General features: G+C 42.2%; 1 protein-coding gene across 6 annotated transcripts in view; it reads right to left on the bottom strand.

The window, feature by feature from the left end:
- Window positions 1-1,849: 1,849 nt before the first annotated feature.
- Window positions 1,850-26,750, bottom strand: part of GIT1 (GIT ArfGAP 1) — a 225,853-nt gene continuing 200,952 nt past the window's right edge. For 2 of the 6 annotated variants that reach the window (XM_089683028.1, XM_089683026.1), the window contains 5 exons: window positions 18,086-18,175; window positions 13,900-13,976; window positions 10,485-10,667; window positions 9,996-10,059; window positions 1,850-5,743 (listed from right to left, as the gene is read on the bottom strand). In XM_089683028.1, the coding sequence (XP_089539154.1) occupies window positions 5,531-5,743; window positions 9,996-10,059; window positions 10,485-10,667; window positions 13,900-13,976; window positions 18,086-18,175 (627 nt within the window). In that variant the 3' untranslated portion in view covers window positions 1,850-5,530. Of the gene's footprint in view, window positions 5,744-9,995; window positions 10,060-10,484; window positions 10,695-13,899; window positions 13,977-18,085; window positions 18,176-26,750 lie in introns of all 6 variants that reach the window. The other 4 variants (XM_089683027.1, XM_089683025.1, XM_089683030.1 and 1 more) reach the window with 3 other exon arrangements.

Here is a 26,750-nt window from a genome sequence, read left to right on the forward strand (position 1 = left end):
TGCAACCATGCTCTAGTGGACTTGGAGGTATGCTTGGGATCATTGTCCTGTTGAAAGGTCCAACGTCTCCCAAGCCTCAGGTGTGTGACGGACTGCATCACGTTTCCATCCAATATCTCCTGGTACTGAAGAGAATTCATGGTACCTTGCACACGCTGAAGCTTCCCTGTACCTGCAGAAGCAAAACAGCCCCAAAGCATGATTGACCCTCCACCATGCTTCACAGTAGGCAAGGTGTTCTTTTCATCATAGGCCTTGTTCTTCCTCCTCCAAACATAGCGTTGATCCATGGGCCCAAACAGTTCTAATTTTGTTTCATCAGTCCACAGAACACTATCCCACAACTTTTGTGGTTTGTCCACATGGCTTTTGGCATACTGCAGTCGACTCTTCTTATTCTTTGGAGACAGCAAGGGGGTACGCCTGGGAGTTCTGGCACGGAGGCCTTCATTACGCAGTGTGCGTCTTATTGTCTGGGCTGAAACTTCTGTACCCACATCTGACAAATCTTTTCTCAGTTCCTCAGCAGTCACACGGGGACTTCTCTCCACTCTACGCTTCAGGTAGCGCACAGCAGTCGAAGTCAGCATCTTCTTTCTGCCACGACCAGGTAGCGTTTCAACAGTGCCCTTTGCCTTGAATTTGCGAATGATGCTTCCTAAGGTGTCTCTTGGTATGTTTAACATCTTTGCAATCTTCTTATAGCCATTGCCCTTCCTGTGAAGAGAAATCACCTCTTCTCTTGTCTTCCTGGACCATTCTCTTGCCTTCACCATGTTTGTAACCACACCAGTAAATGTCTAGAAGGAGCTGAGTATCACAGTCATTTTAAAGCTGCCTAATTGGTGCTTATTATGCTTGATTGCTGCTCGGTGACATCCACAGGTGTTTTCAATACCTGATGGAAAGCACCTGTATGAACCTCTGTTCTTCAGAGTGGTAGTCTTTAAGGGGTTGAATAATTGTGGCAATGAAGAAACCACATAAGAACCATTTACTACTGTATTACATAAACAATTGATGTCATTTTAGTTGCATTTGGGTAGTTACAACGTCCTTGTAGGATTTGATTCTGAATACAATTCCAAATGTACACTATAGTCCCTAAACCCCTTTACAGCATTGGGGGTTGAATAATTTTGGCCACAACTGTATACCTTTAAAAAAGGCACCTACTAGTTATATTACACTGATTTATTTGGCACGGAGTTGTCTAGTATAGTTTAATACTGCTTTAGGGAGCCAGGCTATGGTAAAATTTGATTTTATTACATTTATCTTGTCTGCATTGTCGCATGTCTACAGGTCAGAACTTATAGCCTTCTCTCATTGACTCTGGTGTTAAGGTCTGTGCACAAGACCTAGCTTTGGAATTTTCATCTGTTGTATCTTATGACGACTTAATAATGACTGCAGAAGGTACTGTTTGCTGCTGACTGTGGTATTGACTCACAGACAGGTACTGACACAAGGCAGCGGTGCCCCCACACACTGAGAGTGAAACACCATTGGTGGGTTCAGTACATAGTGGCCCCACCATATACACATCAATAGTTGGTTAAAGTATATCAAAAGCCCAAACCGTTTTCTTTTTGCAATCTGTGTCGGTTTCCATTGATGTCCTGTCCTGTATTTACAACAGGATGTTAATGGGAATATCCCAAAAGTGAGGTCTACAGAACAAACACATGCATTTTCCCAGCTAAGATAGAGACAGTAATAATGGACAGTTTTAACTCCTTGCCAATCCAAAACAAAATAATTTAGATGTTTTATTAGCCCTTTCAGGATACTTCCAACTGTACATCAAATATAGTAGGCAAGTTTTAATAACAGACACAAAGCAAAAGAGTGTTAGTTGTTTAATTTGATACAAATGTACATTACGATTCTTTTTACATAGAACACCCACCACCGAGGTCTCGAGGACCACAGTATAAGCAGAGTATGGCATTTTAAGCTTCAAAATAATAAAAAAAAAACCCTTAGTAGTTGGAATTTACAGACAGGCAACTTTAGAACCAGCAGCAATATGAAAAAGGATGAATGATGAAAAATGCCCAACCTGTCAGTAGGTTGGAGAATTGTTCTAGCTGCAGATAGGATTGGAGAAGAGATTTGCAGACAATGCCTAACAATTTAATGAATACACTTGTACTGCACTAAAGACTATTCAGCTGTATCAGCACTAGGGATCTAAGGCCAGGTTCACACAGAACTGGATGCAGATGAGCATACAATCTGTATAAATGGGGCAGCATTCCACCCACAGCTGAGTGCTATAAATAATGGCTGGCTGTGGTGGCAAACATTCTACCAGTCGCAATGCACCACCTGAAAACCACCAAGCCATTCTATATAACCTGTCCTTAGGGAGGAGCTTGGGAATGATCAGAACCACATGCCAAGCAGCCTTTGAAGTGCTATATTTATTTTATATAAATGAAAGCTACACCTACTCTAAGGACTTTATAGGGAATGTGTCATGAAGCAAAATACCAGTTTGAGAAAAAGATAGAAGCTGCCATTGTCTAACGACCTGGGGTATTTTCAATTGAAAAGGTGGAATTAACATTGCTATCTTGTTTTTAACAAATTCCAGGCATTGGTATATTAAGACAGTTGCACTGGTTCAGCTCAGGCCAATGTAACTATATACCATACCTGGCTGATGCCCCTGGAAGCTGGAAATCACTGAATTCATAGTTACTCCAGTGATCTTCACCTGTAGCTGGCCTGATGCATTGTAAATGCAGGACAGCTGACTCGGCATAGGTGCCATTAAGAGAATGCTATGCATCTTCTGAATAAATGCAAAGCGTTCTCTGATTGGAGAGATGGGGGGCTCTCCACCTCATCCAAACAGAGAATGCTTTGCATTCATTCAGAAAATGCAAAGCATACTCTGAATGACACCCATGCCAAACGGCCGATCACTAGTGTTCACAATGCAGGAAAGTGGCCACTTGATACAGAGCCTGAAAGCAAGTGGAGATCGCTGAAGTAGCAGTGTCTACTTCAGGGATCTTCAGCTTCCAGGAGCAGTGGGCAGGTGTGGTATATACATGGATACGCTGGTCCAAGCTGGGCCAATGTAACTATGTAGAACATACTGATGCCAGGAACTATTGTTGGCATTACTACCTAATGAGTCAATGTCCTGAAAGTGGCATGCAGCCAGGAAAGTTTGAAATCCTGTCTCCCATATGTTTCAGGTCAGATTACATACACAGAGCTTACATTATTAAAAACAAGACAGTAATGGTAGCTCCCATGTTTTCATCCTCGGTTTCCCTTCAACAAACTTGGGCAACAAAACGTTTAAGATTACAGTTTTAGGAGGTAGTTAACAGTATGAGCTTTCAGCACATACCTTTCACTTCAGGTTCAGTCCGTTCAGCAGTGGCTATAGTTCACATGATGTGTCTCCATAACAGTGTAGATTGCATTATAGGTTGGAAGAAGGACGTATGCTCAATGTCTACTGCCTGAGCACGAATGAGTAGGTCTAGTCATTGTTGTGTGAGTGTTTAAGGCATGCTTTGAGAAATTCTGTTTTGATGTCTACTTTGTACCCAGGCAGCTCTGAAAGGACAAAACCTTAAGCAAAATGTATATTCCGATGCTATAAATATGTAGCTTAAATAGCTTTAATGATCCTACAGTCATACTCTATCATTAGTTGTGCAAGTATACTGCCCAAGAAGCAAAACAACTGAAGCTTAGTCCGGAGGCCTCCCAAAAAGGTATTTCATCTGCTGCTTGACAGATTCACTGTTACAAGAATACATGTAGTTTTACATTTATTTAAAAGGCAAACAACAATGTGTAAAGTGCAGTAATTTGAAGTAACCATCGTGGATGTTATTGGTTAGTGCACAATGCAATAGTTTGTGATTTTGCAAGATGCTTTTAAACAAAAAGTATCTAGCTCATTCAGTACTCAAGGCATGTCACAGATATATGGAGCATCCCTCTCTGCAAGAGCCAAGGAGCACAAACAAAGAAAAGTTCAGTGCAAAGAATGGAAGAGAACTCAGGAAGACTAAAGACTTGTGACATTTACTGCACACGTGTAGTAAACACAGGACTAAGTCATTTTGTTTCAAATTCACTGAAGGAGAAACTCCCTGCTAATATTGCCATTGCAGGCTAGACCCAACGGCGCTGTGCTACTTTGTGGAATAAAAGCATTTTGCTTGCAGAATGTTTTCTCTTAGCATTCGCACTGTTTAGGCCCATTAAAATACAGCCTGCTTTTAAAATGAGCTTAAAGTGGTTACAGACCAAATACTTGAACAGTCTTCTACATTAAGCACCTTACCAGCCCGATAACAAAAAGAGATGTTTATAATATATTATATATATGTGTACATATATATATACATAGTTTCCAGTGTAAGTCTAGGTTGGCCACATTCGTTTCTTCACATTAACCCTTTCATACACAGCACTGTAGCACAGGGACTGGCTGAAGCTACGTAGGATGGTAATGTGTCAGCAAAGTGTTCAGTTTGTGCTGCCCCATAGCATGCAGCAGATTACACCTGATAATTACATCCACTCTAAGTTATGGGTACGAGAACGCAGCTGTGAATGACAGGTGCCATGTTTAGCATGTTCCTCTGAGATGTACAGTCTTCTGTCAATCACAGTCCCCCTAGCCAACAAAAAAAGCACTAGGCAGGGCAGAGATGGAGTCCCTGCAAATAGCTTACTCAAAGCCCTGAAATCTGCACATTATATTAGTTTATATATCTGAATATATTTCAGGCTGTGTGTGTGTGTTGCGAACTTCAGATCATCCATTTATTTTTCTATATACAGATATTTGAAGCACTTTGATAACTGCAGTGCAAAGGGGTACATAGGATAATGACAACAGTTTTCTGACTGTGCCTAAATTATCTCACGCTGGATTCCATCCAAAATTACACCATAGAAATTATTTTTGCAGATTCAACATCTAGTTACCACAGGGAGGATAGGTATCCTGTACACATCACCCTTACCATGAATGGACCAGAATATCATTGTGCTTTATAATCCAGTGAGTTCAAACCCATGGATCCATTATGTAAACATATAGTAAAACACATTTGCCCGGGCTCACATATACAATGAGCCTTTATGCTACTGTCCCATAGATAACCATCACAAGAAGTGTGACTGATCCTCCTACCACAAGACAATTCCTAAGACCACACACTTTTTTAAGTAACTAAATATGGTTTATACACACATATTTACATGTGTGCAGTGTTTTGGAAATGAATACGCTCTACAAGTCAAGAAAATAAAGGCAGGGCATGTCTATATAATGTTGCTGATGAGGGGGACTGAAGATTTAACATTTGGTTGCCTGAAGGGCAATTCTCATGTTGGTTGCCAGGAGTGTAGACGCCTCAGTCTCATCCAAGGCTATGGATAGTCCTCAGTGTCTTATGGAAGTCTTGGCAGCTACGACATTACAAAAGAAAAGTGCCCTCTAGTGAAGGACAAAAGATGTTCAGTCCACACTTCAGTCAGGTCACTGCTTCTTCTCCCGGGTGGTGATCGTGACCAGCTGTTTTGCAGCCTTGGCAATGTCGTAAGCGCACTGGATGACCTGCTGTGTTAGAAGCTGGTAATCTACAGAGGCCCCAGGCTCTGGTGGCACAGTCTTGCGGCATTCACTTTGCAGCCGGTAAGCGCTAGCGTTGAGCAGTCTCAAGGAAGACCGTACCGTCTCCAGTGCTGGCTTCTAACAGAGGCAAACAAGGAAAATTCAATCAAAAACTATTGCTCAGCATACAATATGTAATATTTTAGAACTAATCAATTAATGTGATAACTATTGGCTACTATACTAAGATGCCAAAGCTTAAGACATAAGGACAGACATTCTTTAGCAATTCAAAGAAAAGTTGAAGTTTTGCCCAATCTAAACAGCCTGGTATTAAGGCAAAGGAGAGAATAATCAAAGTAGCTGCAGGTATGTATGGGAATGTCTGGCTGCCTGTGCTATCAGCAGCTTTCAGCATTCCTAAAGTGATAGTGTTTCTTTAAAGTGAACTTCTAAAATATGTTACACTACAGGTGAAACTCAAAAAATTAGAATATCATGCAAAAGTTCATTTATTTCAGTAATGCAACTTAAAAGGTGAAACTAATATATGAGATAGACTCATTACATGCAAAGCAAGATAGTTCAAGCCGTGATTTGTCATAATTGTGATGATTATGGCTTACAGCTCATGAAAACCCCAAATCCACAATCTCAGAAAATTAGAATATTGTGAAAAGGTGCAATATTCTAGGCTCAAAGTGTCCCACTCTAATCGGCTAATTAAGCCATAACATCTGCAAAGAGTTCCTGAGCCTCTAAATGGTCTCTCAGTCTGGTTCAGTAGGAATCACAATCATGTGAAAGACTGCTGACCTGACAGTTGTGCAGAAAACCATCATTGACACCCTACATAAGGAGGGAAAGCCTCAAAAGGTAATTGCAAAAGAAATTGGATGTTCCCAAAGTGCTGTATCAAAGCACATTAATAGAAAGTTATGTGGAAGGGAAAAGTGTGGAAGAAGAAAAGGTGCACAAGCAGCAGGGATGACCGCAGCCTGGAGAGGATTGTCAGGAAAAGGCCATTCAAAAGTGTTGCGGACTTTCACAAGGAGTGGACTGAGGCTGGAGTCAGTGCATCAAGAGCCACCACACACAGACGGATCCTGGACATGGGCTTCAAATGTTGTATTACTCTTGTCAAGCCGCTCCTGAACAACAAACAACGTCAGAAGCGTCTTACCTGGGCTAAAGAAAAACAGACCTGGTCTGTTGCTCAGTGGTCCAAAGTCCTTTTTTCTGATGAGAGCAACTTTTGCATCTCATTTGGAAACCAAGGACCCAGAGTATGGAGGAAGAATGGAGAGGCACACACTGCAAGATGCTTGAAGTCCAGTGTGAAGTTTACACAGTCTGTGTTGATTTGGGGAGCCATGTCATCTGCTGGAGTTGGTCCACTGTGCTTCATTAAGTCCAGGGTCAACACAGCCGTCAACCAGGAGATTTTGGAGCACTTCATGCTTCCTTCCTCAGACAAGCTTTATGGGGATGCTGACTTCATTTTCCAGCAGGACTTGGCACCTGCCCACACTGCCAAAAGCACCAAAACCTGGTTCAATGACTGTGGGATTACTGTGCTTGATTGGCCAGCAAACTCGCCTGACCTGAACCCCATAGAGAATCTATGGGGCATTGCCAAGAGAAAGATGAGAGACATGAGACCGAACAATGCAGAAGAGCTGAAGGCCGCTATTAAAGCATCCTGGTCTTCCATAACACCTCAGCAGTGCCACAGGCTGATAGCTTCCATGCCACGCCGCATTGAGGCAGTAATTGCTGCAAAAGGGGCCCAAACCAAGTACTGAGTACATATGCATGCTTATACTTTTCAGAGGTCAGATATTGTTCTATGTACAATCCTTGTTTTATCAATTGCATGTAATATGCTAACTTTCTGAGATTGTGGATTTGGGGTTTTCATGAGCTGTAAGCCATAATCATCACAATGATGACAAATCACGACTTGAACTATCTTGCTTTGCATGTAATGAGTCTCTCTCATATATTAGTTTCACCTTTTAAGTTGCATTACTGAAATAAATTAACTTTTGCACGATACTCTAAATTTTCGAGTTTCACCTGTGCAATTTACAACTGTATCATTTTCCAAATAGATTGTGCCTTTTATCATTAAAATGTAATCATTTTTAAAGGCCTCGTTTACACCATGGTGCAGAAACATCAGTTTTTCTGCATGCATTCTGTATGGGCACAAAAAAACAATTGTTCTCTGTGTGTCCTATTCACACCACAACACTGGTATCACATGCAGATAATTTTTTCTATGCAGGAATCTGCAACGTGTATGCAGTTTTCTGTGTAGAAAAAAAAAAATGATGCGACATCAACACTGTGGTGTGAACAGGGATACATAACTGCCGCGCATGGAAACTGATGTCAAGGTGCATAAAAACTCACTGAAATGTGCATGTAAACTGATTTAGACTCGTATTTCTCCAAGTGAAATCTGCATGATTTTCCCTTCAGTTTTCATGCACATATGGAGTGAAAGAGGCCTAAAACTTTTTTAAACTCATGTTTTATTATTGATATAAAAGTTTTATATTATAGAAGAACAATTTGATATTACTCCCTGTACCCCCAAATGGAGTCCACTGAACTCTGTAGTGACTGCACTTCCAGGAAATAATGACATGTTCAGTTAACGGTCATTGGAATACAACTCAGGTGAGATGAATAGAGGGCACCTGAATTATCAGACCACGCTAGCTTCTTACAACACATGTAAGTTTTAAAGGATAAGTTCACCTTGAAATAAAAATTCACTTTTTTTTGCAGGTAAAACAAATGTGCATTTACTTTTTTTTTTTTAGTAGTAGCCTGGAAAGCATTGCACGCAATGACAGTGAGAATCAATTAACTACTTACAGTGCTCAACAGCGCTGTGGAAGTTCAATGAGAACTACAAGGCAACAGCCACAAAGACTGTTGGAGCTCGTAGTACTCATTTGCAGAACTCTGTAGATGAATGGCATGGCTGTGTGGGCAGACCCTGCACAGCCGTGCTTTTTTCAAATAGTGAGGGGGAGGGGTGTGGAACATGCAACATGTTCCCAAAGGTGATCATATCCTTTAATGCTAGAGATACAAGCAACCAGTAGAAAGAGTAGTAGGCAGGGCAGAGAGGGAGTTCCCCACAAATAGTCATTAGCAGGGCTGGGACAATGAAGGGGGGGGGGGGTGTTTAGAAGCCCTGTTCAGCACTATTTACTGGAAGGGGGGGCGCAGGTGAAGTGCAGTGTGCTGCTACAGTCTTGCTTTAGCCGGGCTAGGCTGTGTAAGGCTGGCCATAGATGGGACAAAAAATCCATCGTTGCTTGCACCGATGCTGTCACCAATGTGGATTTTCCTGCATGACCGATAAAAGTAAACGATAAGATCTGCGAAAAACGGCCGACGGTATTGCCCCACTAACAGCGTGAATATCGGCCGATTTTTCGTGCAGACGAAAATTCTGCCAATAAACGACCCGTCTATGGCCTGCATAAGTACACTGCTACTGAGCATGCTACAATACTTGTAGAGCTAGAGGTGCGGCGCTGTGCCGAGTGTACTCCAGCCCCAGGCACCAGCCTAGAACCAACCCTTCACTTCCCTGTCAGGCGGAGTGATCTCCACCAGCCAGGTGCTTCCCAGTCCTGGCCCAGCATGACGACTTTGAGAGGCCTGGAGACAGGATGGGAAAAGAGAATAAAGTGCTGCTGGTGCTGCGACCTAGAAGAACCCGTGTCCAACAAGTAAGCAGATGGGCATATGCAGATTAATTTTCCTATGTTACATAGTTAGTCTGGCTGAAAAAAATACAAAAGTCCAGTTAAACAAAAAAAATAAAAAATTCTACACCCACAGTTGCTCCAGAGGAAGGCAAAAAACCCAGCAAAGCATGATCCAATTTGCTCCTGCAGGGGAAAAATTCCTTCCTGATCCCCCGAGAGGCAATCGGATATTCCCTGGATCAACTACCTATAAATGTTAGTATCCAGTTATATTACGTGTATCGAAGAAATAATCCAGGCCTTAGTGGCACCAGTGTCGGAGTTAATTAACCCCTTTATGCTGCAGCATGAAGGGACTGTAACACCCTACAGACATCTGACATACCATTCGATCCTGCCAAGATAGACAAGACTGGACAAAATCCATCTGATATGTAGGAGTATGGAGTAGGAGTATGGTAAGATATCTGTCGTCAGCTTGAAATATGGGGGCTAATAATGCTGTCTTGAACACCCTGTGCTGTCAATCTTATCCTGCCATTATTATTATTACACAGGCAAAGGATGACAGCCTGGAGCTTGCACAAAATTGGCATTGGCAGCGCCCATGTTTTCACACTGGCAGATGAGGATAATAAATTGAAAGAATTTACCTTTGGGAATAGTGATGCCATTTCCGTTACTGCTGAGTGAATCTTTTCAGAACAAGGAACGAAACTGAAAGAAAAAAAAAAAATCAACAATTAATATAGGGCATCAATTAAACTGAAATAAAACTCAATGAGTTGCACTATATCATTCTCTCACTGTATGAGGTGTTTTTTCTGAAATTATTCTGAGACATATGTCCAACACCCAAGACAGGATTCTGCCATATTCCATAAAGTGATATTAAAAAAAGCATTTCAATTGACTGAGGTCTGTTAAATAAAGGATAAGATCTGTTTGGTTCCTAAGGGCTACTATACTTTGTACATCACGTTTATTTTAAATTTTTCCCAAATAATGGAGATCCTCATCAAATTAAACTGTCACTGTTCCTAAATCATCATGGTTACATCTCCAGGGATATAACCGGAGGTATAAATTGTGGCTATCCGTTCAAAGCCCTTCTGTCACATCTAGATATTTTCACCACTCACCTGTCATGTTTGAACTCCTGTGCAGCTCTGAGGAGCTCCTGGATGTTTTTGGTTACTTGTTCAGTCCTTAGGATTACATCCTCCGTACTGGGTAACGTTGGGTCTAATTCTACCTCCACATCTTCAGAATCCGCATGGAAATCCTCATCTCGAGACATCTCCAGGAACCTTCGTCCTTCCATGCTGGAAACATGAATAGAATGCAAAAAGCTACAAGCTATAAGTTCTACAGAAAAGATAATAATACTTTCTTTATAGCCAACAGTATTCTCTGCTTAGAATATGTTCAGATATTGACTATAACCACCCAAAGAAGTGATTAGGAAATAAAGTCCACATATATGTAAACCTCTATCCAATCTTGCTAGAACAATTCATTATGTAGGCCTCATTTAGACTAGCGGTTGTTGGGTGGCAAAAATGTGATTGAGCTGTGTTTTTGCTGCCCGCTAACCGGGCACCCCCAATAGGCCAGAATGTTTTTATGCCGTGGCAGAGTTGACCCAACGTGTCTTTCAGCGGGCAGCAAGCCTGCCAAACGCTACACACAGGTCAATGGGGAAGTACCACAAGCGTCCCACAACAGTGTACAATGCATGCGGTTCTGGCATGATTGTCAGGACAAATGAAATTAAAACAGCAAGTGTCGCATCACTTCCTCACCGCCTGTCAGTAGCCTCCGGAGCGTGATCCGAACATGGATCAGGCTTTAGAGTCAGACGCTCGTCTAATTCTGCCCTTAAGGGTCTGTGTTGAAAGGCTTTGAGCTGCTGACCTCCTTCTGACCTGCTTCATGCTGCACTTCTATAGACTCATAAGGAAAGAGATAGTTGTGACATGAACAAAAGCCCATCAACACAGGTCCTAAGAGAATAAAAGTACCATAAGAGAGGGAAAAAGGAAATAAAAAAACAAAAAAAAAAAAATTTCTTATAACCAATGCTCTGTCCAAGACAAAATAAATTGTTCTAAATGGTAAGTGGCGGACTACAGAGGCAGCAACATTGAAACAAACATACTGCATAATTACTGTCAATTTTCAAATGATACCATTCCACACTAAAACGATGTCTCTATTACAAAGCAACATTATTATTATTAAATAATAATACAGGTATTAGAATTATTAGCATTAGCTACATACAGTATATGGCTCTGTGTTCCGGCAGCAGTACTAGCGACTTCCCCTCTGCTGTCAGATATAAAGAGAATCTGTCTTCGGCTTCTCCTAAATAGTAGAGAATGTGCTGTTATTTTTATTAATAGATACAAGGCTTCTTCTGATTTGTAGAGGTGGATGGATGACCTCACAATCTCCACCTCAGCCAATCAGAGGAAGCCTTGAATTTACTGAAAAAATACACAGCGGAGATGAGCTAAGACTGGCTCTCTTTAAATCTGGTAGCAGAGGGAAGGACTGGAAGGTGAAGAGAGGGAACTGATTTTGGAATGGAGTGAGAGGTCACGTATGTCACTTCTTCCTACCATAGACCACACAGTAGTATGGTCAGTGGTTGGAGAGATGCTAAAAGAGACATTTTGGACAACAGATGGATAAAAAAGCCAAGGGAAACACAAGGCAGTAGAATGACAGTACTATGAGCGCATAATGTGGACACTGGGGGATGAGATTGCTAGGGAAAGCAGTGTGGACAATGGGCAAGAAGTTGCAAGAAAACATAATATAGACAGTGGAGGAGAGCTTTTAGAATACAGTGTAGACAGTAGAGACATGGAAGCTGTATGCGACAGCCATCTTGTTAAGGTCTCAGCCATTTTGGTTTCATGAGTAGTGTTCCTATTCGTCCCCCCTACCCCTTTACAAACTATGGAATTTGCAGCTGTAACTTGTAACAAACTTCAAAAGTGCCTCCTATCTTAATTAAAACACAAATAGATGCAGCTCCAGAGCTTTAAATCGCTAATTAATCTTGACAGGATGTCTATTTTTCAGGAACCATGAAAACCACTTTTCTCTGCCCTATCTTAAAACAATAACTCTGTCAGCCATCACGCATGACCTGTTAGGTCATTAGAGCTCTAGGAATGCAGAGTGTGCCATAAAACGTCTATTCCACATACAATTCATATAATTCAACAGGAACTGGGCACATTAATATTAGGTAGATATTTGAATAGGGAATATCATGCCGAACAAAGCAAGGTCCTACATGACTATGTTAGCACATAGGAAAGGGAAGAAAGCAGTCTCTTTCCTCCTGTGTAACAAAGGTACGCGGTGTTTGGTATCCCTGGGTTTGAAATATAATTCTGGATATTAATCTGCCAGTTACTAGAATACCACCTACACATACTGGAAGTTATTAATAGTAGTATGAAATTGTGGTTGGGACTTGGTCATAAACTTGGTGACCTCCTAGCACCCATCCCCTAAACCGGATGATTGGTCAGTTGTTCTCAGGCGACACTCCTTTAATATCATAGAAAAGGACTGACAGGCCTGGTAAAGGGGAGCTCTCGTTTAACATCAATCAAGAAACATCTTAAAAGGACTTGAGAGCCAAGGCAACATTTTTGCTTGGACAATACCAGGACTTTGCAAGTATTCTGCCTTCTTAACTCCTTTCTTTTATTTCTCTGTTGCATTATTGCTCTCTTTATGTCTTTGTAACATCTTTTTCTGTAAATATTTTAATTGCACCATTTTGACCTTTTTAGTAATAAACCCTATGTTGAAAAAAAGTGTTGAACATGTCTCTAAAGCTTTTAATGCAAACTAAAGAATCCGTGTCTCTTGAAGAGTGCTACTGTATGTAATAATCCTCTGAATATACCTGTCTATGGTGACAGTGTGTGTTGCAGATGCTTATGCTAAAATTAGTGTTATTGCTAGGATTTGTGAGTTTCCTCCTTCTCTGTAAAAAAAAGGTGGTAGTGGCAGTGTGAAGGGTTAATTGCGCAATTAACCTAACCCAGTGAAAATCGCTCTCAGGCTGCTGGCACATAGATTGTGGTCCCACGAGCTGGAAAATCTTTGTGCAGGGTGCAGCTGAGAGTGGCATTGTTGCGCAAGTGACAGGTCACGAGTTGGTGAGAAGGGCAGGGGTAGGGGACCGCATTCGTCACAAGGGAAAGCTGCCATAGAATGTAGTGTGGCTAGTAGGAGAAGAGCGATATAGAGAATAAGGTACAGACAGTGGAGGAAGAGATGGCAAAGAACATAATAGCGATAGTAGTGGGAAAGCTGCCAGAAAATATAGTTTTCCACTATAACCCTATATAGTCACCGCCACGCAGTGGATTGATCCACCACCCTAATGTTATTGCATACAGCTTGTGCAGAAATGCTCAGTGCAGATTTTTACAAGTGCAAACATATTCATTACCACTTTTGTTTTAATCCCTATATAGCATAGGATGTTCAGAAAGACCTCTCCCTTAGGCAAGTACTTACCCACTACTAGTTTCCGTAGTCTGGGTATTATCATAGTCACTGTCTGCTCCACTGCCATGCCGATCTGTCTTGGCAGACTGTAGAAAAGAAATGTGTTAAATTATTTCCATCCATATTATCCATGCACAAGACCACTTTCCAAATTTCATGTTTACTATGTAAATATTTTTTCTTTTTGGCTACTGGATATTTAGAAATTAACTTTTGGTGGTTTCAAAACTTTGACGTGAAATATGAACAAACTATATCCCTCTATAGTGTGTACTTCAATCCCTCCGTAGTGTGTCTCAATGCAAAGCACTAAGTGTCATTTCTGTCTGCTGCCTCATTCCTCTGTTATCTGCATTTCTGTCTGCTGCCTCATTCCTCTGTTATCTGCATAAGTCATTACTAACAAATTTTCCCGACACCAAATGGTAAAAAGATGACAGGGAGCATCAGCACAGAGACTGATTGACAGCCTCAGCTCTGTTCCTATGTGTTGTGTGAGGGGGGTATGTTCCTTCCCTCCAATCAGCTCTCAGAGATCTACTCACTGAGCTCTGCAGAGTGAGTAGATCCCCACCCCCTGCTTTCTGAAAGCTCAAACAAGATGTATACATTCTATACTTTGAACAGCTGTAGAGAAGGCTGTGTATAAACAGGTACAACTCATGTAAAAGGATTAGTTTAATTTCTTTGTATCACCAAAGGCTAATCACTTCACTGGGCATATGTAAGGGTTTACAACCACTTTAAAGAATCACTGTATGTACTCTACAGACAAAAGGGTTCTAATACACAACAAAAACCACTTACATCTTTGGAGTTTAGTCCTAACTTTGCTTGATCCTTCTTTAGTGTCTTTACCCATGGGGCATAGTATGTTTAATGTACAGTCTATACCACAAAATTTAATGTGTTAAGAGATTCACACAAAAAAAAGGTCCCAATAGAGTCCAAAAATTGTGGCTTGAAATGAATAAATAGGACAATCTTTATTGAAATATCAGTGCTATCAAAAGGCGGTTACCCCTTCAACCAACACAATTAAAAATAAAAGGTCAACGTTGCCATTTATTATTAATTGTGTTGGTTGAAGGGGTAACCACCTTTTGATAGCTCTGATATTTCAATAAAGATTGTCATATTTATTAATTTCAAGCCGCAGTTTTTGTCCTCTATTGGGAGCTCTTTTTTTGTGTGAATCCCTTTTCACACATTTCATTTTGTAGTTAGTACATTTTGGTTCTGAGGACACCACCTTTTATTCTAGGGGTGAGTCAGCAGTTAGCAATATATGTAATTAACCTGCAATGGTTCCGGTTTGGTTTTAATTTTCTACAGCACCTACAGTCTACACCAGTTTTTGAATCTCAGAAACAATGGTGTGTTTAAACAAAATATTAGGATTTTTGGTTTAACTGTCAAATCCTTTTCTTGGAGTACAACACAGGACACAAAAGGCTTCATATTCATTTCTGCTTGGGTTATGCTGCCATCTCCAGGTGAATAAACAGACCACCCAGGCATAACCCCTTCCAGTTGTAGCAAGTAGGAAGGAACATACAGGTAAACCAAAAATCCACATTTAGTAATCGTATATCACAGGACAGAGAAGACTTCATTTTCTTGGCTACTTGGGATGTCCCAAAGTAGTCATGAAGCACTGAACATGAGGGATGAGCAGCACAGCAACAAGGCCATCACACCCAAAACCCAAAAAAAGAAAGCTAGCAAATGCCACTACAAATCAGGCTGCAAAACCCTCTGACCAAAACTGTCATCACCAGAGATATGCACATCTACTAGAACTTGGTAAATGTGTGAAAAGCCTGTTGAGAGATGTTAATGCAGATCAGAAATGGCTGCAGAAAATGTCTCTTAGGGGATAATTGCCACGGACCTGTAGAGCACCATCACCGGATAGACTTTACCCTGGAGATCAATGCCCACAGAACCTAGTGCTGACCTGCAACAATGCAGACTGTCGCTGCTCTTGCCCATTGGCTGGGTGCAATCAATTTTGGCCATCAGGCTATAGTGAGCAATCCGGGTGAAGTCCTTTGTCTACCCAAGCAAGGGTGTTAGGAATAGGTCAGAAAATTTGAAAATAACCCCCCTAAGGGCACTAGCTAAAAACTGAGATTTTGCTTAGCTGGGAGGAGTTATACCTGTGCAGGGTTTCTGGCTTTCTTTTCGGCCAGTGTCCCTTCACCTGAAGGTGCCAGGAAATACCCAGTTCATGAATATGAAGTCCACTATTTCCTGCGATGTATGATTAAGTTGTATTTTTCTTCTGATGACCACCAAATGTTTGTTCCTTTACTCTGTGCAAGCTTGATACTAACTTTTGTCAGTGGGTCAGAGGTCACCTAAAGTTTGACAGTTGCTGACCTGTAAATTGCCTTATTTCACATACCATGTCAGGTTGGATAAGAAGACAACTATATAGTATAAGACTGCACAGTTTGTTCTTAAAACTATATATTGAGATTAGTGCAAAAAGTCAATCGTTGCTCATTCTTTTGAAAACATATAAAAAAAAATGGATGAATTCAGTCTATGAGATGTAGGTAGCTGAATGTATATACAAATCTTGATGTGTTTTTTGAAACGTTAGGCTTTGATCCACTTCCTACTGCATCTCCTGATTGACCAATGAACTCACCCGATCACAGTAAACAGGAAATCATTAGCATACAACATCTGCTGCTAATAGATCAAGATGCATTGACCATTTTGGTGTGCATTTTTTATTGATAGTACCTCTGTTTTGCAAAACATTTTTAGTTTTTGATTTTGCATCTTAAGCCGGCCATAGTTGGAGCCATTCTCTTTCCAGCAACCATGTGTTAATGGGGGAATCCCTCCCGCAGAACCATTGTGTTCTCGGGGCAGGGGGGAGGTGGAGCTGTCCCCATTGAGAGAACATAGTGATTACTGCCAGCAGGCTGGTTGTACAGAAGTTGATCAATCGGATAAACTTGGGTAAAGTCAGTCTACCCATACATTGTTCAAATCTTGGCTGGTCCCTTCTGAACCAGCTGGGAATCGAACCGTCTATGGCCAGCTTTACCGTCCCTCAGCTGTGGTTTAATCAGAAACTGCTAACATTTAACTAGGTGAGGTGGACATTTCAAAAGGTCAAACCCAAATTTATGGCTGTTGACTGAACTCGCTAACATATAATTAAAGTTGTAATATTTGTCCAGGAGTCTAGTGGCAATACCGCCCAACTGGGATTATAGATCAGCACCTGCAATTATGGTCATGTTCAGTTTTATGCCTATGAAAGTTAAAACTAATGACTCTTTCCTTTTGTGGACATACATTACCAGTTGTCAATAAAAATAACTCTGATCCAACTGAGAAGTAGACAATTGAGCAAACAAAACAGTTATGGGGGGGTGATATGGTCACATGTTCCCGAACACTGATCCCACTCTAGGATAACAGCTAACTGACCCTCCAATCCCCAAATTCCTAAATGAAGCCAGGAGCAGCTCATAAGCAATTCAAAAGAGTATCTTAAAAACAGAGTGTGAAAAAAACAATATATGGCGCTTGTGAAAGATGGATGTCACAGTGGTGAAATCACTACTATAAAATTAAAGGTGGTATAAACACAGTATAGACAGCAGTCACACAGACTAGGGGTTAACTTTATCCTGGAAACAATTTAGTTCCTTATGCTTAATATGGTTAAACATTTATTTAGGTAGGATTAATTTTAATAAAAAGAAAAAAAACAAACTTTTGAAATACATCTATGGTTACTGTTTTACTTGCTCAATCCAATAGTAAACCAGTACAGCTAATCTGGAGATATACACACATTTTCCAGCCAGAAATTTGGTACACAAAGTTACCAGTATAGCTACTCAGCTTCCGGTGTCACCTGTCCACCTCCACCCTTCCTAATGGACTGGGAATGAGCATCATTACGTCTGTCCAGTGAGCAGGAGCTAAGCAGAGTGATCTTTCTAACTAGCAGACATGTGTATATCACAGGAATAGCTGTCTAAAAATACAAACCTGTTACCAAGTATAGCAGTAAACATATATGGATCCAAACTGTGTATTTATCTATTAAAATGAAAATAAGGAGAACCGAAAACCTGCTAAAAAAGAAAACACTAAATATGCATGTATAAAGGATTCCCATCATTAGTAATTTTCAATACAAAGGAGGGGGGTACATCACCATGTTCCGGGTATTGTCCGGAGGTCCAGAGAACAGAGGGGAGGACAGAGGGGGGAAGGGCACAGAAGAGGCAGATATGCCTTTCCGGATCTAAAACAGAAGGGGATTGTAAGGCAGCATGCACACACACAACAAGAACACAAATACTCAATAACATAACTACATGCTACAGTCAATGTATATGTCTAGCATACTAACATAGAACAAAGACACCTTCACCAATATACAGTAGACAACTCTGTGCAGATATATAAATAATACACAGGACAAACACAGGGTGACTGCAATGACAAGGGAACCAACTCATGCTCATGTTTAGTGAAGACATGGAATATAGCCCATTCGTATTCTCAGATCAGACAATGTCTGTCCTATCCAGGATTTTTTAGTTTGTTTTATAGCAGGCGAGTGCCTGCATTAGTACACTAGATAAAAGGATTAATACTGGCACACCTGAAAACATTATTCAGAATAAGGCTGGCATCACTAAATGGTGGACTGTGGTCTGGATCCAGACTAAGTCAATGTCCCTTCCAGGCCATCACGGTCCCACCATTTAGGAGCCAGCCTTCACTGCTGTCATTATCACAGCAGAGCTGGAGGCAAAAGAGCTCTGGACAGAGAGTGAGAGGCACAGCAGTACTGGATGGAGAGCGGCAGTGGGAGGTGCCAGAGTTAAGTTTTCAAGTTAACCAGTTGCTAGTGTGCAGGGTGGTCCTTGCAACCAATCATCAGCTTGTTAATACGAAAAGGGGTGTGTGTGTGTGTGTGTGTGTGCGTGCGTGTTGAGAATGGGGGCAGAGCTGCAGGGGACTGTAATGTGAATGGGGGCAGATCTGCAAGGGGCTGTGATTTGAACAGGGGACAGATCTGCAAGGGGCTGTGATTTGAACAGGGGACAGATCTGCAAGGGGCTGTGATTTGAACAGGGGACAGATCTGCAAGAGGCTGTGATTTGAACAGGGGACAGATCTGCAAGGGGCTGTGATTTGAACAGGGGACAGATCTGCAAGGGGCTGTGATTTGAACAGGGGACAGATCTGCAAGGGGCTGTGATTTGAACAGGGGACAGATCTGCAAGGGGCTGTGATTTGAACAGGGGACAGATCTGCAAGGGGCTGTGATTTGAACAGGGGACAGATCTGCAAGGGGCTGTGATTTGAACAGGGGACAGATCTGCAAGGGGCTGTGATTTGAACAGGGGACAGATCTGCAAGGGGCTGTGATTTGAACAGGGGACAGATCTGCAAGGGGCTGTGATTTGAACAGGGGACAGATCTGCAAGGGACTTGATGTGAAAAGAGGGCAGAGCTGTGGGGACTGTGACGTGAAAAGAGGGCAGAGCTGTGGGGACTGTGATGTGAAAAACAGTCAAAGCTGCGGCGGGCTGTGATGTGAATGGAGGGCAGAGCTGTGAGGGATTGTGATGTGAAAGGGGGCTTTGATATGGAGCAAGAGCACGGGCGGGGGGGGGGTTGCTATGAAGTGGAGGCAGAGAACACCACCATGAAGGGGGCACTTCTGCTGTGATATAAAGGGGGGCAGAGGACACTGCTGTTAAGGGGATTTCATAACCCTACAGGGGAAACTGTGATGTGAAGGGATGTTGTGATGCGCAGGGAGACTGAGGACATTGTGATATAAGCGGAGGGGAACTGTGATGTAAAGGACCTGAGATATTGCACAAACATGCGATTCAGACCTCTGCTGGAAGAAAATTTTACTGATCGGACCTCTGTGAATTTAAATTCAATACCCTTGGTCTAAGGGCACTGTACTGTTTTCAAGGATCTACAATTCCCTGAGAGGAACGGACTGCCAGGAAATGGTGTGAGCAATGCAAGGTTACCCAACACAAAAATTTTATTTTTTTTGTACAGGGATCTTTTGTTCGATCACTTGGTAGCAGGGTTGTGGATGCACACCCAGTGCCCATCTGCTTTTTGTAGGAAGCCTAATGTACGTCTATGCTTTGCCAACACTGGCCAAAATATCAGCTTCAATTAATATCTCCCAAGTTCTTACATTTAAGATGCCTTCACTCCATCATCACTTACGGTAGTTCGCTTGCTGGAGCAGGGATCTGGCAAATGCCTGCTCAGGCACTCAGCATTATAATATGGCAGGAAGGAGGAGCCACATGCTCCCCCCATATCTGGAAGAAGAGTGTAATTCTCTTTGCTTTGTGAAGCTGAGTGAAATGGTAGAGTATAGGAATATGTCAGGTACATAAATAAGCAAATCGCTGCTTTGCCCTCTGTGGAAAACAAATGTTAACTTACCATATTGGTGGATTGTGACTTCAGATATTTTAACAATTGCACTCTAAAGCAACATTTGTCAGGAGAGAAAGTGTAGACACAATAAGGGGAATGAACTACACTGGCGAGAGTGGCATGCACCACATTCACTAAGATAGACCTGTTTCAGGTCTGTCTATGCAACCCGTGTCAGTTTCTATTTCAGAGTGAAACTGAAACTAGCACAGGTCTATCCCTAATTAATGGAGAGAATGTGGCAATTTTCCATACAGAAAGCTGCCGCAGATCCCTACCAGATGGGACCTTGCCATATGTGAGCTGTCAGACTGCTCACAACCCTTACTCTGCCGGTGCCAGGATTATACTACACAAGCAAATCCTGCAGGATTATCACCCTCCTCCTCACTCCCACTCAAAGGAGAGGGTGACAGCAAAGATATTGGAGCATACAGCTCCAGCTCTCATGTTCTCTGTGCTGCCCATCACTGGCACACATTTTTAATTAGAAGCATCTGCTCCATTTTTATGTTTAGAAGCGTGGTACAAGCATGATGGCCGCACTACTCTTTGTCAATCCCCACCAATGACTTGGTAAGTCTCCTAATTCAGTTGCTTGCTTTTGCATAATTTCTTTACAACTGAACATTTCCAACATTTTCCTGAAAAACCTGTATGTAAACATTGAAAAAAAAAATACAGATCAGGAATTCAGACTTTATCATGACTGGCTGCATGCTTAATCTAAGTCAGTGACTAAAATATTAAAGCTAAAAGCAGCCAGAAAAATACCATTTTTAATTTGCAAACTCTTTAATTTTTTTTTTTTCCAGCCTGGCGTTCAGCTTAAAGGAAAAATTAAGGGAGGTTTATAACCCCTGTCAAGTTTTTTTTCCATTGTGCCATTGGGGTGATTTCCTTTTATTTTCTGTCCCATAACCAAAACAGGAAGTGAAAGGAATCCCTCCAAAGTGAGGGAATTCTTTGCTCTCCTCATAACTAGTGTCTCCACCAGATGATTTCCTTGCTATTCCTGTTTTGGTGACAAACTCAAGTTTAGGATAAATCTCCCTAACCGGGGCACAGACAGCAATAAAAACCTGACAGGTGTTCTAAACCCTCTCCACTCTATCCAAAACTAAAAAGAAAATTTTGCTTTTAGGTATACTTTAAATACACATAGTTGTAGATTGGCCACTGGTATATAAAGAAGTGCTTAATACTATTGCCAGCTGCTCCCGGTGAAAAAAAAAAATTGGATGTTGAAGGTGAACAAGAAGAAAAAAAAAATAGTTTGAACTAATGGGCCAGTAGCAACACAGGGCAGAGGCAGGCAATAGAACAGAACTTTGGCTTGTGGCAGTACACAAATATAGTACAGACATGATATCATAAATACCCATACACATAAGAAATCTGTTGTCCACAAGGTTTAAAAAAACAACAAACAAAACCCCCAAAAAACTCAACCTTCGTTAAAAATCTAATATAGCTACCGTATTTGCCGGCGTATAAGACGACTTTTTGACCCTTGAAAATCTTCTCAAAAGTCGGGGGTCGTCTTATACGCCGGTACACATGTTAGGGGGGCTGCGGCATTAATTACAGGGGTTTGCAGGGGCTGATGTCTCTTACCTGGATCCAGTCCCACGACGATCCGGTCCAGGAAGCACGGCGTCTCCTTCAGTTCGGCCACTGGATGTTCGTGCGGCTGCTCGGCTCCGCCTCCTCACCGGTGATTGGCCGCCAGAACTGTAGCTCAGGAAAGGCACACAGGCGGCCAATCACCGGCGAGGGGGCGGAGCCGAGCGGCCCCGCAAAAATTGAGTGCCGGAGCAGCAGGTAAGTGTGCTGTGTAGAGGTGCTGCTGCAACCACATATGCTGGCTGCAGCAGCACCATACGAGAACAGGGTCAGCAAGTCTCAGTGGGAGGAATAGTGCCCCATCATTGGTGTCACTGATACCAATGATGGGGCACTATTCCTCCCACTGATACCAACGATGGGGCACTATTCCTCCCACTGACACCAACGATGGGGCACTATTCCTCCCCTTCACTGACACCAACGATGGGGCACTATTCCCCCCCCCACTGACACCAATGATGGGGCACTATTCCACCCCTCACTGACACCAATGATGGGACACCATTCCTCCCACTGATACCAATGATGGGGCACTATTCCTCCCACTGACACCAATGATGGGGCACCATTCCTGCCACTGATACCAATGATGGGGCACCTATTCCCCCCACTGATACCAATGATGGGGCACTATTCCTCCCACTGATACCAATGATGGGGCACTATTCCTGCCACTGATACCAATGATGGGGCACTATTCCTCCCACTGACACCAATGATGGAGCACTATTCCTCCCCTGATACCAATGATGGGGCACTATTCCTGCCACTAATGCCAATGATGGGGCACTATTCCTGCCACTAATACCAATGATGGGGCACTATTCCTCCCACTGGTGTGCATTGGAAGAGGGGTAGTCTTATACGGCAAGTATAGCCCAAACACTACATTTTAGCAGGAAAAGTAGGGGGGTCGTCTTATACGCCCAGTCGTCTTATACGCCGGCAAATACGGTATTTTGTCAGCATAGCAGCAGCTTGTTAAACCCTCAGTGGACCCTGTGAACACTTTGGACCCCATCTAAGTCTGTACAGGGGTTGCTAAGCTGTGTTATCGCCTAGCAAGTCCTGCTCACTAATCTAGCTGTTCAACAACTCTGAGGAATGGAGTTACGAGTGACAGCTCAGGAGGAAAGGGCGAGAGCTGCCAGACAGAACATCACTGTGTTCTCTTCATCTCTCCATTTACACTGAGTCTGGAGTTGCGGCCTGCTGTTCAGGGACATGGAGAAAATGGAAACGGTCAGCTTATGTTGTGAATAATTGCAGCTATAGAAAAGGGCTTTCACTTAAAAAAAAAAAAAACACAAGTGGATAATAGCACAAGCCAGCTACTACAATTTGGCTGTTATAGAATACTGTAGCTTCCGATGAGTGCTGTTGTCAGCTTGTGTTTTTGTGAATGAAAGTGGTCTTCAATCATTTACAAGCTGACAGTTTCCACTCTCTCTAAGCCTTGAATAGCAGGCTGCAGCTCTGGACTTTGTGTAAACCGAAACAGGAACGATTAGGACAATAAATACAAAGGAAGTGCAGCGCTAGTGAGTTCAAATATACATAAATTAGTGGTAAGTCACTAATATGATAAATGGATAGTCCCGTGAATACACATAAATAATAGAGGTGACTCTGTTATTCGTGAGGAGGTGGTGTTAAAATGCGCACTCACCGGACGCGCATTTTAAATGCGCATTGAATATAAGATCCTGCTGTCAGGTGGTGAGCGATACCTCCTCTCTCGGGTCCTAAATGGGTTGTTCTACTCCACTGGGGGTCCCTTTAGAAACCGTCCTTACTGATGGTCTGGATAATGGATGGCAATCCGTTCCTGGAGTGGGTCTGCGATGAGTCTGCGGACTAGAGCACTCCCCCAGGGGGCAGCAAGAACACTCCCATAGTGTAGTAGGTTTTAACCTCAAATTTATTAAAAATTGGTAATACAGAACGTTGCAGACAATAGTCTGTGAGTAACTGACCAGCTGGTAAGTGAGAGTATCCGCCGGAGCTCCACGTTGCTCCGGCGGGTGTGACGTCACGGCGTGGTGTGGCTCCTCCTGACGCGTATCGTGCTCAAGCACGTCCTCAGAGGGGGGTCGCCAATCACGTCGTGTCGTCCGCCGTTTGTTTTTATACATAAATTGAACCGCACATGTGCAGGAGACCACGGCCATTTTGGGATAGCACAGAACGAACTGCCAAATATGGGCCAAATATGCCCTTTTATCACCAACTACTCCAAACAATATGGGTCTATCAACCATATTATCAAGAAAAATTGGAAGGTTCTACTGGCAGACCCAGTGCTATCCAAAATTCTACCAGAAAAACCAGAAATAGTATTTCGTAAGGCCACCAATCTAAGACATTACTTAGCACCTAATGTGATTGATCCACCCAAAGAAATTTCTCTGTTTAATGATCTTAAGGGATACCATCCGTGCAATAAGTGTATAATCTGCAAATGTGATAACACCAGGAAATATAGACAAAATACGTTTACTTCACAAGTAACTGGGAGAAGATATAATATAGATAAATTCATTACATGTAACAACAAATGTGTGGTCTACTTATTAGAATGTCCATGCAAGCTTCAGTACATCGGTCGCACCACTAGGCGGCTCAGAGATAGATTGAGGGAACATGTCAATAACATCAAACGGGGATACAAAGAACATTCAGTTTCCAATCATTACAAGAGATTTCATAATATGGACCCCACCTCTCTTAAATTTACGGGTATTGATACAATTAAAACCCACTGGAGAGGAACACATAAGAGACGTGCCGTCTCTCAATTAGAAATGAAATGGATCTATGAGCTTCGCTCTTTAAAACCTAATGGCCTCAACATTGAGGTCGATATCAATTGTTTCATTGAAAATAATTGAATACCATCCATCTGTTATCATCATGATGGATTCCTCTATAGATTATAACTTTTAGATCAGTGTATTCGCTATATATGTATATTTTATACGTTCTGTCTCCTTGTTTTCGAGGAATGATTATATCGTTCCTCTTCATAAGAGATATGTACAGATGAGATCGATTTTATCTTTTATTTTATTTTTACATTTTTATTTTGATTATATACATTTTATTATGTTTTATGTGATATGTGATATCTGCACATGTGCACTGACCTCAAGTCCATGGGAATGGGATATATACAATTTTTCTAATAAGATATGGATTATGTATATATCGCTTATCAGAGATCTTTGTATTAATTTTTATTAATTTTTTATTAATTTTTTTCAGACCGTATTCAGACCGGTATTTGTACCAAATGCACATTGTGAGGGGAATGCTGATACATTCCCCTTGTGATGATAGAATGATTTATATTTTGATAAAGTACTATCCTATGGATAGATTGATGGTACTAAGTTATTTTTGACCTTTTCCAACTGAACAGATTTTTTCTGATAACCGCCAATATTGGTTGGTAACGGGACTGTTTCCCCCCCCCCCCTTTTTAATCCATGAATAGATCGTCATGGATGTTACACAATACCCTTCCGGATACTGTATAGGTTATTTATGTACACTTACCCCCATCGGAGAATGCTGATACATTCCCCTATTGGGGACACATAGGCATTGAATCTGCCCTATATCGTGGGACTAAGGAAAAATGGCGCCCGTCATCCTTGCGCAGGCGCAGTTCGTTCTGCGCTATCCCAAAATGGCCGTGGTCTCCTGCACATGTGCGGTTCAATTTATGTATAAAAACAAACGGCGGACGACACGACGTGATTGGCGACCCCCCTCTGAGGACGTGCTTGAGCACGATACGCGTCAGGAGGAGCCACACCACGCCGTGACGTCACACCCGCCGGAGCAACGTGGAGCTCCGGCGGATACTCTCACTTACCAGCTGGTCAGTTACTCACAGACTATTGTCTGCAACGTTCTGTATTACCAATTTTTAATAAATTTGAGGTTAAAACCTACTACACTATGGGAGTGTTCTTGCTGCCCCCTGGGGGAGTGCTCTAGTCCGCAGACTCATCGCAGACCCACTCCAGGAACGGATTGCCATCCATTATCCAGACCATCAGTAAGGACGGTTTCTAAAGGGACCCCCAGTGGAGTAGAACAACCCATTTAGGACCCGAGAGAGGAGGTATCGCTCACCACCTGACAGCAGGATCTTATATTCAATGCGCATTTAAAATGCGCGTCCGGTGAGTGCGCATTTTAACACCACCTCCTCACGAATAACAGAGTCACCTCTATTATTTATGTGTATTCACGGGACTATCCATTTATCATATTAGTGACTTACCACTAATTTATGTATATTTGAACTCACTATTGCTCACTAGCGCTGCACTTCCTTTGTATTTATTGTCTATTATCATAGGTCCTTGGTACCTATTTTGTGCACAGCAGCTTGTTGGGTTTTTTCACTAAGGCGCTCTTTACTATTTTTTGTACAAGGAACGATTAGGAGACAGCAGCTACAGGATGGAGTGGGGGTGGGGCTCAGGGCTGGCTGTAACTCAAACTCCCCGTTCTTTCCCCCATGGAAACGCCCATATTTCTAGACTTCAGGAGGGGTGGAGCTACAGCTTGCAATGACAAAAAAGGAGTGTTTTTTAAATGGGGACAGGTGCTATGTGCACAGGATTCCCTGAGGGATTTAAATAACTTTTTTTGTTCTGGAGATAGATCTTCTTTAAATTGATTCTAAAGGTAAATTTAATTTCGGTTTGAAAATAACAAACATGTCTATACTAACCTGCAGTGGC

This window comes from Staurois parvus, unplaced genomic scaffold (genome assembly GCF_062004578.1).
Source record: "Staurois parvus isolate SC_StPar_1 unplaced genomic scaffold, SC_StPar_1.0 ptg000299l, whole genome shotgun sequence".
Lineage (NCBI taxonomy): Eukaryota > Metazoa > Chordata > Amphibia > Anura > Ranidae > Staurois > Staurois parvus.